Raw genomic sequence first — 11,508 nt, 5'->3', positions numbered from 1 at the left:
TTTGAAGAAAATATGGGAGACTAAGTGGTCTACAATATTTCACCTAAAAAATTGAAAAATTATTCAATTCAGTTAGCGGCACTAAAAACAATTTTATTCTACATTTTGGCAGTTAGGCTTAAATTAAAGTATTTTGAGATATTTTACCTAGCGTAATAGTTTCAAACAAATTGTAAAAATGTCCTACATGAGTAATTGAAGTTGACTGTGATTTGCAGTTCTGATTTGATTAAAGTGTCGCGCTCCTTTTTTGGACATCTGAGGATTGCGAGACTTCATATGTGAGTATAGGTATATATCAATGTTAACAAGCTTGTTAAAATTGGCCATAAAGTCATTTAAATATGTGCTCCTGCATATATGACTTACCAGTGTATGTCTAAAATGCAGGTAGCAGGCCATTGATGATATAATGAGGAGAGTTTGGCTGGCACCGTGCATCGTGTCCCAGCATAGCTCAGTTGGAAAGAGCGCTCAGCACGCAGAGTTGAGAGGTCCTGGGTTCGATTCCCGGTGCTGGAACGAATTTTTCTCAAAATTAATAGGTATCTACATGTTGACTACTAACAAAAAAATAGTAGTCTCGATTATTTAATGAGGTTGGCGAGACCTCATATATGAATGTATGTATATATATGTTCACTTACTGTTCATAAAAGAAAACACTCTTTGTATAAGCTTAGCTGCACATTTCAGTCCATCTCTGGAACAACAGAATCCATCATATAAATCACCTTCAACTATGTGAAAATTAAATGTTTCAATTAATTTTTACATTATGTAAAAATAAGGTAGAAAAAGGCTCAAAGAGAAGAGAAATGCGGAAGTCGGGAGACTGTTAAAAATTGGATGGTGCTGTATGTTCAAAAATGGGCGAACCAATGTCCATGATGAAGAGAGAAGTGGTCGACCGAGTATCGTGAATGCAGATCTGATTCGTTTGGTTGACGAAAAGGTTAGAGCAAACCGCAGATTTCCCATGTCAGAGCTGAGTGGGGATTTTCCACAGTTTAGTCGTACTCTTCTGTACAAAATGATTACCAAAGATTTGGGCTACTGGAAACTTTCTGCCAGATAAGTGCCTAAACTTCTTTCTGAGGAACAAAAGGCTCAGCGAATGGGAGCAGCACTGTCCTTTCTTGAGCGTTACAAAATAGAAGGCGATGCTTTTCTCGATCAGATTGTGACAGGAGATGAGACTTGGGTGCGTATGTGAATGCAGAAACAAAGCTTCAATCAATGCAGTGGGACCATACTCACTCCCTGAAAAAACCCACAAAGTGTCGTCAAACACTTTCCACGAGGAAACCTATGGCAACTGTGTTCTGGGACAGAAAAGGAATTTTGCTAGTAAAGTTCTTGGAGAGGAATGCCACAATTAACGCTGAGTGTTACTGTAACACACTAACAAACTTGAAAAGGGCCATTCAAAACAAACGTCGTGGCATGTTGAGCTCTGGGGTGATTTTCCTGCATGGCAACGCCCGGCTGCATACAGTGCATCGTAATGCGACCAAACTGCAAGAGTTCAACTGGGAAGTATTGGATCATCCTCCCTATAGCCCAGATTTGGTGCCTAGCGATTACCATCTCTTCATGCATATGAAGACGTGGCTTGGCTCGAAGTGCTTTGACGATGACGAAGAGTTGAAAACCAGCGTCGTAAGTTGGCCGAATTCTACGATTGCAGAATTTCAAAGCTCGTCAAACGCTATGACAAGTGTCTCAATGTGACTGGGAACTGTGTGGAAAAATAAATTAGAGTGTACAATTTCAAACGTATTGTAACCCAATTCTGTAACATCATTCACAGGTTTGTAAGAAATAAACGGTTACTTTATGAATAGCCCTCGTAGAACAAAGATACATATTGTTTGCGTAGGCTTCCACGGCTGGTGTACATGGTGTGTGGATAAGCTTCAGGGCTTCTACCGCGTTGTCTTGGTGTTATTGGCTGACGTTTCGACTGCTGTGTTGTGGTCATCTTCAGAGCAGTTGTTGGATGCTCTGCTCTGAAGATGACCACAACACAGCGGTCGAAACGTCAGCCAATAACACCAAGACAACGCGGTAGAAGCCCTAAAGCTTATCCACACACCAAAGATACATATTGCTTTTTATATAAAAACATTCTAGCATCCCCAGAAAGAGTAAGTTACATACTCGTGCTCAGAGGGCATTCCACATAACGTTAAGATATTTTATTAAATACTATAACAGAGTAAAAAATAAAAAAAATAAAAAAGAACAAGAAAAAACATATTACAATAATTTAACTTTAAATTTTCTCTCTACACAGCAATTTTTAATTAAATTTTTTAAATAAGGAGCATTAGTAAATTGTATATTTGGGAATTTAGCTATTAAGTTACCATGTTATAAAGCCTTGGACCGAAGTTGCTGCTGTGATTATATGCTACAGCTGTGATACATTTAGGTTCTGTTAAGCATGATATATGTTTTCTGATCTTTTGGTTTTATATTTGTCAGTGATGTCAAAGCAAGCGCATTTTTCTGACCTTGACATCATGCACAGGCATCAAGCGCTAAGTATGGAAAGAGGAAGGATTGTGTACATAAGTAAGCAGCCTGTAGGATTAAGAAAACAGTGGTGCACAAACTTCAAACAGAACGTGACATTTTATGTCGTTATTTTTATATGGCTTCTTTCTGTTTGATATTATCTACATTGTCTGTAAAACAAAAGTACTAATACCAATTTGTTAATATTGCAGTTGTGTTTTAAATGTTAATAACATAATAAAGAGATAAGAAGGAATATTCACATAAATTCCATAGTAGTACAACTATCCTGTACTAAATGGATGAAACACATCATTCATAAAGAAAGTGATATCCCAAAAAAAGAGATTGGGTATGACATGACAAGTGTAATTGATTAAGTGTAACTAATATTCCGTAACAAAACTCTTATCGCATTATGCTTTTAAGGTGCTATTGGTGAGCAACTTCCTATCATCAGAATATTAAATTATTTTCTCGAAATGTGCTGAAGCTATAGAGCTGACATTTTTACAATACATGGGGACGCATCTTTTGCTTATGATGTAACAGTAGTTGCTCTGTTAATAATTCATTTCCATCCGAATATTTTCAAAACTTTCAATACACTATCTTCAGTAATATGCATTTACGGTATATTAAATTAACGAAAACATTCTGTAAGGCTACTAAATAAATAGGCCTATATCTGAAAATTTCTGTTTTCTATAAAGAAAGTTGAGAAAATATTTCTTTTGAACAATCAAACTTGTGAAAAGTGAACATTGAAATTAAAACTTACATTCTTATAATGTACTCATACTTCCAGACAAATCTAAAAATTAACATGGATACAGTTTTAATAAGTTCTCTTCCCTTTATCTATTGAATCAGTGCTGGCCATCCCTGAACATAGCTCGACCAAGCGGCATATACGACCTCTTTCTTCTGTCTCTTCCCTTTCAGCTGTAAAGTGCTCAGGGTCTCCTGAGCTCTAAAGCGCGCGCTTGCTCCTGTGGGCATCAATTGAAATCACTGATTTATGTGAATATAAATTAAATATATTTCGGTTTTTATGTACGAAATTCAATAATACATTGTTATAAATTTAATGGAAGTCAAATATTTTAAATCCTGAATACAACAGTTCTGAAGGGTAATCAAGAGTTTATTAAGGCATAATTGTATTATTCTTTTTTGTAGCAGAGTTATTGGCATGAGGGAGGTACTATTAGCATTGTATTAACTTCGCACTTTCTTAAACATCAACCATAGTACACCAACTATTTACTTTTCTTACACATACTGCTACCACCACCATCATTAAAAATTTTCATCAACACTTCAACCATTAATGCTTCATTATACTACTCTGATTGCTCTCTGCAATTTGTTTAGTTGGTTATTTAACGACCCTGTATTAACTACTAGGATATTTGGCATTGATTGTATTGGTAATAGCGTGATGGTATTTGGCAAGATGAGGCCGAGAGTTCACCATAGATTACCTGACATTCGCATTCGTCTTATGGTTGGAGAAAACCTCGGAAAAAACTACCAGTAATGAGCACAAGCTGGAATCTAACCCATGCCCAAGTGCAACTTTGGATCAGCAGGATCCTTGTCCTTGTAAGCTTTTTATTTGTTATACACATTAATGGTAACATTTTCACAATTCACTTTTTTGCTTTAAAAAGCTAACAATTATTGTGTCTACTTACTGATTGATGTCCACGTTTTTCTTCAGTGATACCGTACACCGCAGCATAGAATAATGAATCCACAGAGAACTTGATTTCTTCTTTTCACTTTTCATTGAAAAATATTCCAGCATAAACTTTTCAGAAATATTCTCTACTTTTTTTTTTACACCACTCTTCAAACTTCTTATATTCCTCTTCATACCTCTGTCACGATTTTGTTGGAATTAATAAATCAGTACAGCTGTTAATGCAATACCATTGACACATATTTATAAATAGTCATGGTGACAGTACCGACAATAATAACATTCTTCAAATGTTTCTTGTACATGGCCCTCTATATGAATCGATCACCTACAAAGCAAATGTATATAGCTTCAAATGTTTCTCGTATAAGGCCCTCTATATGAATCGATCACCTACAAAGCAAATGTATATAGCTGGCAATAAAAATTTTACATTTAGACAATATTCAATTTTACATTATTTTTTTTATCAAAGCAGATGAAACTTTGTACGGTACACATGTCGTAACTTCATATTACAATAGTAGACTGGTTATCAAACTCGGCCTGCAGCCTTGTTTGGTTTGTTTTGTGCATTTATAATCGTTAGTTGAGTGTTTAGTTTTGTGTTGTGGGTTTATATTCGTTTGCTGAGTGTTCCATTTACACAGAAACATTTACATAGACCTAAAAATAGTGAAATAAGTATAGTTGTAGTGTTCTGTTTATTTATAGTTGTTATATTTAGTTGGATAAGTTGTCAATTATGCCTAAGAAGAAAAGTATTAGATCTGTACTTAGTTCTGCTCTGAATGAAAGAAGATGGGGTCCTAAAACAGTGAAACAAATTGAGAAAAAATTCTCGTTTTTCATGAAATTGTTCAAAGTGACCACCAACAGCATCCAAACACTACTGATGCCGCTGAACTGCTCCACGAACTAAGTTCCGTAATGTGTCCAGTGTCATAGCTGCACATGACGTTAAATTTTGATTTGTTCTCGTAGCACATCCAGTGTAGCTGGCGTTTTCCAATAAACAACATCCTTTAGGGTCCCCCATATGTAGAAATTGGTGTTAGGTCTGGGGACTGTGCTGCGTACTCGACAGCACCTCTTCGACCTATCCATTAAGCTACAATTTCCCCGAAAATGAGAATTTTGTCTGAATTTGTTCTTAAGTTATTTATAAACAAACAGTGTATACTTTTTTTGGGCTAATCTGTATTTTAAGTCATGTTATGTTACATTAAAATTAAATTTCAAATCAAAATTCTGAAGAAATTTTAAGAAAACAGTAATAATAAATCTTGGTCAGTATTACTTACTGAAAAAGAATATATAAGGTATCTGATTCTTTTCGACATGATTCAGTAGCAAAATTTCGGATGCTAACTGGTCATGACTGTTTGCAGCACCCTGTTTAAAATTGAAATTTTTTGTTCACCAAAATGCATCCTGTGTAATCTAGAAGACTCTTTGATGAATCAAGAACATTTACGAAAATGTCCAGCTTTGGCATCAGATTTTTTGGATTCGGACTCTAAATTATACTGCAAAGTTAGAAGGTGAATGGAGAACTTCCAAGTGTCTGGGCAATAGATACTGCTGCTGCTACTATGTTACATTAAACCAAGTTTTATTTAATTTCTATTTCGACATGTACAAAACACAGTTCTGAAGAATTCATTTATGCTTTAGATTGCATTAATGCAATTTCTCCAAAGTATCATTTGTCTCTACTTGGCAATGCATAAACAATGTCACATTACAAAAATTCTGCTAACAAGTTTGGAGTTAGACCTTCTATATAACCTTAAATTATATGTGTTTTTTAGGTTTTCACGGTGAATGTGATTTGGATATTGCACTATGTCCTGGAGCTAACATTTCTAACGTTTCGAAACTACATACAGGTTCCATGATCAGGGCAGAGAGCCTAGGCAAGACCAGACAGTTCGCCTACTCTGCTGGGCATGTAGCGCCTGGCCGTTCCACGTGCTGAGCTCAAATGACAAATTCTGAGGGGAATATCTGTCAGTGACTAAGCTCTTAAGAGGCTTTTGAGGCTCATATAGCCTACCGGTACATATATATTCTTATATGAGGTCTCGCCATCCTCATTGAATAATCAATGAATCGATTCCAGGTGCTGGAACGAATTTTTCTCAAATTAATAGATATTTACAGTATAGCTATCAGAATGCTGCATTGGAGTTAAATCGCTCGCTTGAACTTGGTCGAGTGTCGCACCCTTGAGTGAGGTAAGATCGGTCGTGATACGCTCGTAATAAATAGAAGCACAGTACAAGGTCACCTCACCAACATGTCTTATCTTGTATGGAAGGCGGCAAATAAGATACACATATGTTTTGCTCACACGGTAAAAATAAGGCTTTATTTTCTGCGTTTATGACAAACGTTTAATGGAACAGTCAGTGGAACGTACCAAAACAGGAACATGAAGTTATAAATAGAATAGTATGAAAAACTTCGATATACAGTTATTATTGCTAATTCATAATTATTCAGTATTTGATTTACCACATATATAATTTGATAGGTCCATACATAGATGACTGAACGAATTGAGCAAAGATACTGCATCAAATTTTGTCTAAAGCTTGGTGATTCTCAAAGTCAAACAATTCGTAAGATTCAGCAGGTGTTTGGGGAAGATGTGATGGGTGTAACACAAATTATGGAGTGGTTCAACCGACTCAAAGATGGCCGCACATCAGCGGAGAGTGAGCAGCATTGTGGCAGGCCCCAAACTGTTCGGAGTGGAGCCGTTGTTGAGAGGGTGCGAAATTTGGTGATGGCAGATCGTCGTTTGACCGTGCGGGAGATTGCCGAAGAGATTGGAGTGAGTAAAGATTCTGCACATGCAATTTTGCGTGATGATTTGAACATGAACCGAGTGGCTGCGAAATTCGTGCCCAAGTTGTTGTCCCCGGAACAAAAAGACCTCCGTCGTGACGTTGCACAGGACCTTCTGGACACCGCCAACACTGATCCTGGGTTTCTGAACATCGTGATAACTGGAGATGAGTCATGGGTGTACGGGTACGACCCAGAAACAAAAAGACAGTCGTCGCAATGGAAGCATCCCGAGTCTCCAAGGCCGAAGAAAGTGCAGCAGGTGCGAAGCAAAATCAAGGTGATGCTGACTGTTTTCTTTGATGTCCGTGGAATTGTGCATCACGAATACGCACCGGAAGGACAAACGGTGACAAAGGAGTACTATCACGATGTTCTCCGGCGACTCCGTGATGCAGTTCGGCGCAAAAGACCAGACATGTGGACGGCGAACAACTGGCACTTGCATCACGACAACGCCCCCGCACATTCATCCCAATTGATCCACACTTTCTTGGCCAAACATGGAATTACAACCGTTCGCCAACCTCCCTACTCTCCAGACCTGGCTCCTTGCGACTTCTGGTTGTTTCCAAAATTGAAGACACCACTGAAAGGATCCCGTTTTGAGAGTAGAGAAGAGATAATGCGGAACGCGACGACGGAGCTGAACACCATTCCAAAAGAAGACTTCCAGAGGTGTTTCCGGCAGTGGAAGGATCGATGGGCTAAGTGTGTGCAAGCACAAGGGGCCTACTTTGAAGGGGATTAGGGTCCCAACCCCGTCAGGTGTTTGAAATATTTTTTCTGGCTAAAGGTCGGATACTTTTTAGACAGGCCTCGTATACTTAATACACAATTACAGTTCAATACCCACACATTATTCGACATCATGATACATAGCACCAAACAAACACCCCCACCATAGGAGCAACTCACCCCCACCCCTACAACTGACGAATGCAAATGGCAGTATGCAAGATCAACAGGAACATCAGTAGTTCGTAGGATACTGAAGATGATGCAGAACCGGCATCAAAACGGGCTGTCTGTCTAAGGTACATAATCTTTTTAAAAAATTTTAACACTTTTAACGTGTATTTAAACAATTATAAATTTTTTAAACAAAGTGTTAACATGAACCAGAATCAATGACATTAAAAGTAGCTCGTGATTCAGCCAGAAAACAAGCAGAAGAGAACAGTAATAGAGACAATTTTATAGACTGGAAGCTTGTAAAGTGGCCACATTTAAGAAAGAAGTACTCTCAGCCAAAAGGCTAAGTTTTAACAATTTCATCTCTAAAATGGTCTATAGAAAAGATGGTATAAAAGCTTACCCGAATTTATATCTAATATCACAAAGAGTAATCCACCAAGTAACTCACTTATAATTTACAAAAATACACAACTAACAGACCCCCAGGTTATTGAAAATGCCTTTCTAAGTACATATGCAATAATACATAGAATCACAACAACTCATAAAAAGTTAGAAAAAAGCATGAAAAAAATATGAAGGTGAACAAAAGAAGTGTGTTTGCATGAACACAAGAGAAGTGTTTGTTGCTAGTTTCACAATCTATGAACTAGATGCAGCTATTGGGACTCTTAAATGCAATGAAGTCTCTGGTCCAGATTTAATTCATTCAGAATTTATCAAGAACCTTGGAGACAAGTCTTAAAAACCATACTGAACGTTTTACAGTACCAGGATCTGCTAACTGAAAAAGAAAACCATTACCAGTATTATACCCATTTTGAAGAAAGGTAAAACTTCATCTAATATTAATAACTACAGACCTATTTCTCTGACAAGCCAGATATGGAAAATATGGAAAGAATGATTGCTGCACATCTCAATTCGTTCCTTGAATCCAACAACTTGTTTTCAAAATAGCAATCTGGGTTTATACAATACCACTCACCCAGTGGTGATATTCAAAAAGTTTAACAATCAGTTCTCTCGTGTATGTTAAACATATACAGTATATGCCCATGGTAATTCCAAATATTACCTAGAAATATTTTAACAACCGGTTCGTCAATACTGGTGCGAGCTGGCCGAATATCACCACTGCACTCACCTAACGAACAAGTTGTTTATTTCAGTCAGAGTGTTAAAAAAGCCATGAACAAAAAAGAACAGACTGCAGTTGTTCATATTTAAAAAAAATTTCTTGAGTTGTCAGATTTCTGTCATCACTTACTTTTTAGTTTCACAAAAATTAGACTTCAACAAACAAAATTTGATAACACAATCTCAAGGGAAAAAATGGAACTCTCTGCATCATAATCCACAGTTAATTCCCAATTTACCGCGCAAATCGTCTGTAATTGCATTTAGATTGGCAACAGGCCATGACTGTTTGGCCAAGCACCTGCATAGAATTGGACTATATCAATCCCCTAACTGCTCATTGTGCAATTCAAATCAAGAAATGGATTCTGAACACCTCAAAATCTGTGCTTCAGTGGCTGACCATGACAATATCTTTGAAAAATATTGGAGTGCAAGAGGTTAAATGACTTTATTGTCAAACACCTGGCATGAGAAAACAACAACTTACTTACAAATGGCTTTTAAGGAACCCGGAGGTTCATTGCTGCCCTCACATAAGCCCGCCATCGGTCCCTATCCTGAACAAGATTAATCCAGTCTCTACCATCATATCCCACCTCCCTCAAATCCATTTTTTATATTATCCTCCCATCTACGTCTCGGTCTCCCCAAAGATCTTTCTCTCTCCAGCCTCCGAAATAACACTCTATATGCATTTCTGGGTTCGCTCATACGTGCTACATACCCTGCTCATCTCAAACGTCTGGATTTAATATTCCTAATTATGTCACATTATCAATATTCCCTTCAGGTAAAAATTAATTATGATTACATTAGTAATTCAAATTATTATAATCAATAATATTCATAATAATACATGCACACACTTATAAATGCTATCACTGAATATCTATACATAAAACTTCCCTAGAGGAACACAAAGAGATTCACTACAAGCACCTATTGGCGAGCGAACGACTGACAGAGAGAAATGTTTTGCAAGTGGACTTTATGCCTGACCAGGAACCAGTACCTGCGTTTTAAATCTCAACAGTTGCGAGGTTGTCAAATCTTTTGCGAGAGTTGTACCAGTAAACTTTTTGTTTTTTGTTTTTTAATTTTCTCATGTATCCCTTAATGAATTTATTCTTTTTAGCCTCATTTTTTATATTACAGAGAATGGATTTTGCTTCTGCATTGAACTGACGCACACTTCAATCCTATTGGTATTATATTTGCCTCTTTGTCTCATTATATGGTTTTTTTGCTTCAGTAAAGTCTCATTTTACAAACCTATGGATCAACAATTGGCTCTCTTCTGACAAAGGAAAAATTTTACAGTCTGTACAAAAGAAACCAAATGACCTGGAAATGTACAAAAACTTGCACAGACATGTTCAAACATTTTTAACAAGAGCCAGAACAGGTCACATTGTCACTCAATTATACCTACACCGATTTCACATTTCTGATAATCCTACTTGTCTGTGGTGTAATAATCATGATGAAGATCTGGAACACATTCTTCTATACTGTCCATCCATAAACCACAAAAGAAGTAAATTAAAATCATCAGTACCAGTTGCAGAAGACACAGCCCTGCAGTATATATTGACTACACCCCACCTCTGGCTACTAGCAACAGGCATCTATAATGAACACCGATCAAAATACCCCTCATTTCTCGTGAAAAACAACTGAATAGACTGTTGTCAGCAAACAGCTGGATACATTAAGAAGATTGATTGATGTATCCCTTAATGAAATAAGCTGAAAATTTACAAGGTTTTTATTCACATCTTCATTCACAAAAACCACTACTTGAAATAAAAATTTTTTCTGCCATATCTTAAAATTTCGAAATTTTGGAATCTTTTTTTTGTACAACCAAACATCATTTCCCCCTTAGCTCCCACAATTTTAAAAGTATTTTTAAACTCTTGTGTCCATCCTGTTCCAGTAGGTTGTGGCAGCAGTGTGAATTAATATCATCCAATTATTTGTAGTGTTACTGTAGTTAGTAATTTTTAAATTTTTTAAATTTTCCTGAAAATTTTCATTCAAATATTTTTTTTATTTCTTCTATTAGTAATAAGATATTAATTTACATTTTGGATCATGATATATATATCATCCACGTAAAATTTCATGCAATTATCTTTAATAGTTTCTTCATTATGAGGGAAATGGTTTGAAAATTTTAAAAAATTTTAACTTTCAGAGAACAAGCGACAAACTTACAGACAGGTGGTGTTGACTAGAACTCTCTTGGTGCATATTTTGGGCCATAGCTCGGAAACTAATTTAGGAATTTATCAAATTCTTTCACAGACAAAAAGAGAAAATTCTGTACTCCAGATTTTGGACAAAATAAAATATAT

At 36.6% G+C, this 11,508-nt stretch overlaps 1 protein-coding gene across 1 annotated transcript in view; it reads right to left on the bottom strand.

Annotated features, from left to right (window-relative positions):
- Positions 1–307: 307 nt before the first annotated feature.
- LOC138711683 (uncharacterized) overlaps positions 308–11,508 on the bottom strand; it is a 71,078-nt gene continuing 59,877 nt past the window's right edge. The window contains exons 4-5 of the mRNA XM_069842815.1: positions 648–703; positions 308–516 (exon numbers count right to left, since the gene is read on the bottom strand). Of these exons, the coding sequence (XP_069698916.1) occupies positions 693–703 (11 nt within the window). The 3' untranslated portion in view covers positions 308–516; positions 648–692. The remainder of the gene's footprint in view (positions 517–647; positions 704–11,508) is intronic.

Source organism: Periplaneta americana, chromosome 2 (genome assembly GCF_040183065.1).
Source record: "Periplaneta americana isolate PAMFEO1 chromosome 2, P.americana_PAMFEO1_priV1, whole genome shotgun sequence".
Taxonomy (NCBI): domain Eukaryota; kingdom Metazoa; phylum Arthropoda; class Insecta; order Blattodea; family Blattidae; genus Periplaneta; species Periplaneta americana.
The sequence above is the reverse complement of the archived record's forward strand: the minus strand, read 5'-3'. Positions and strand labels throughout refer to the sequence as shown.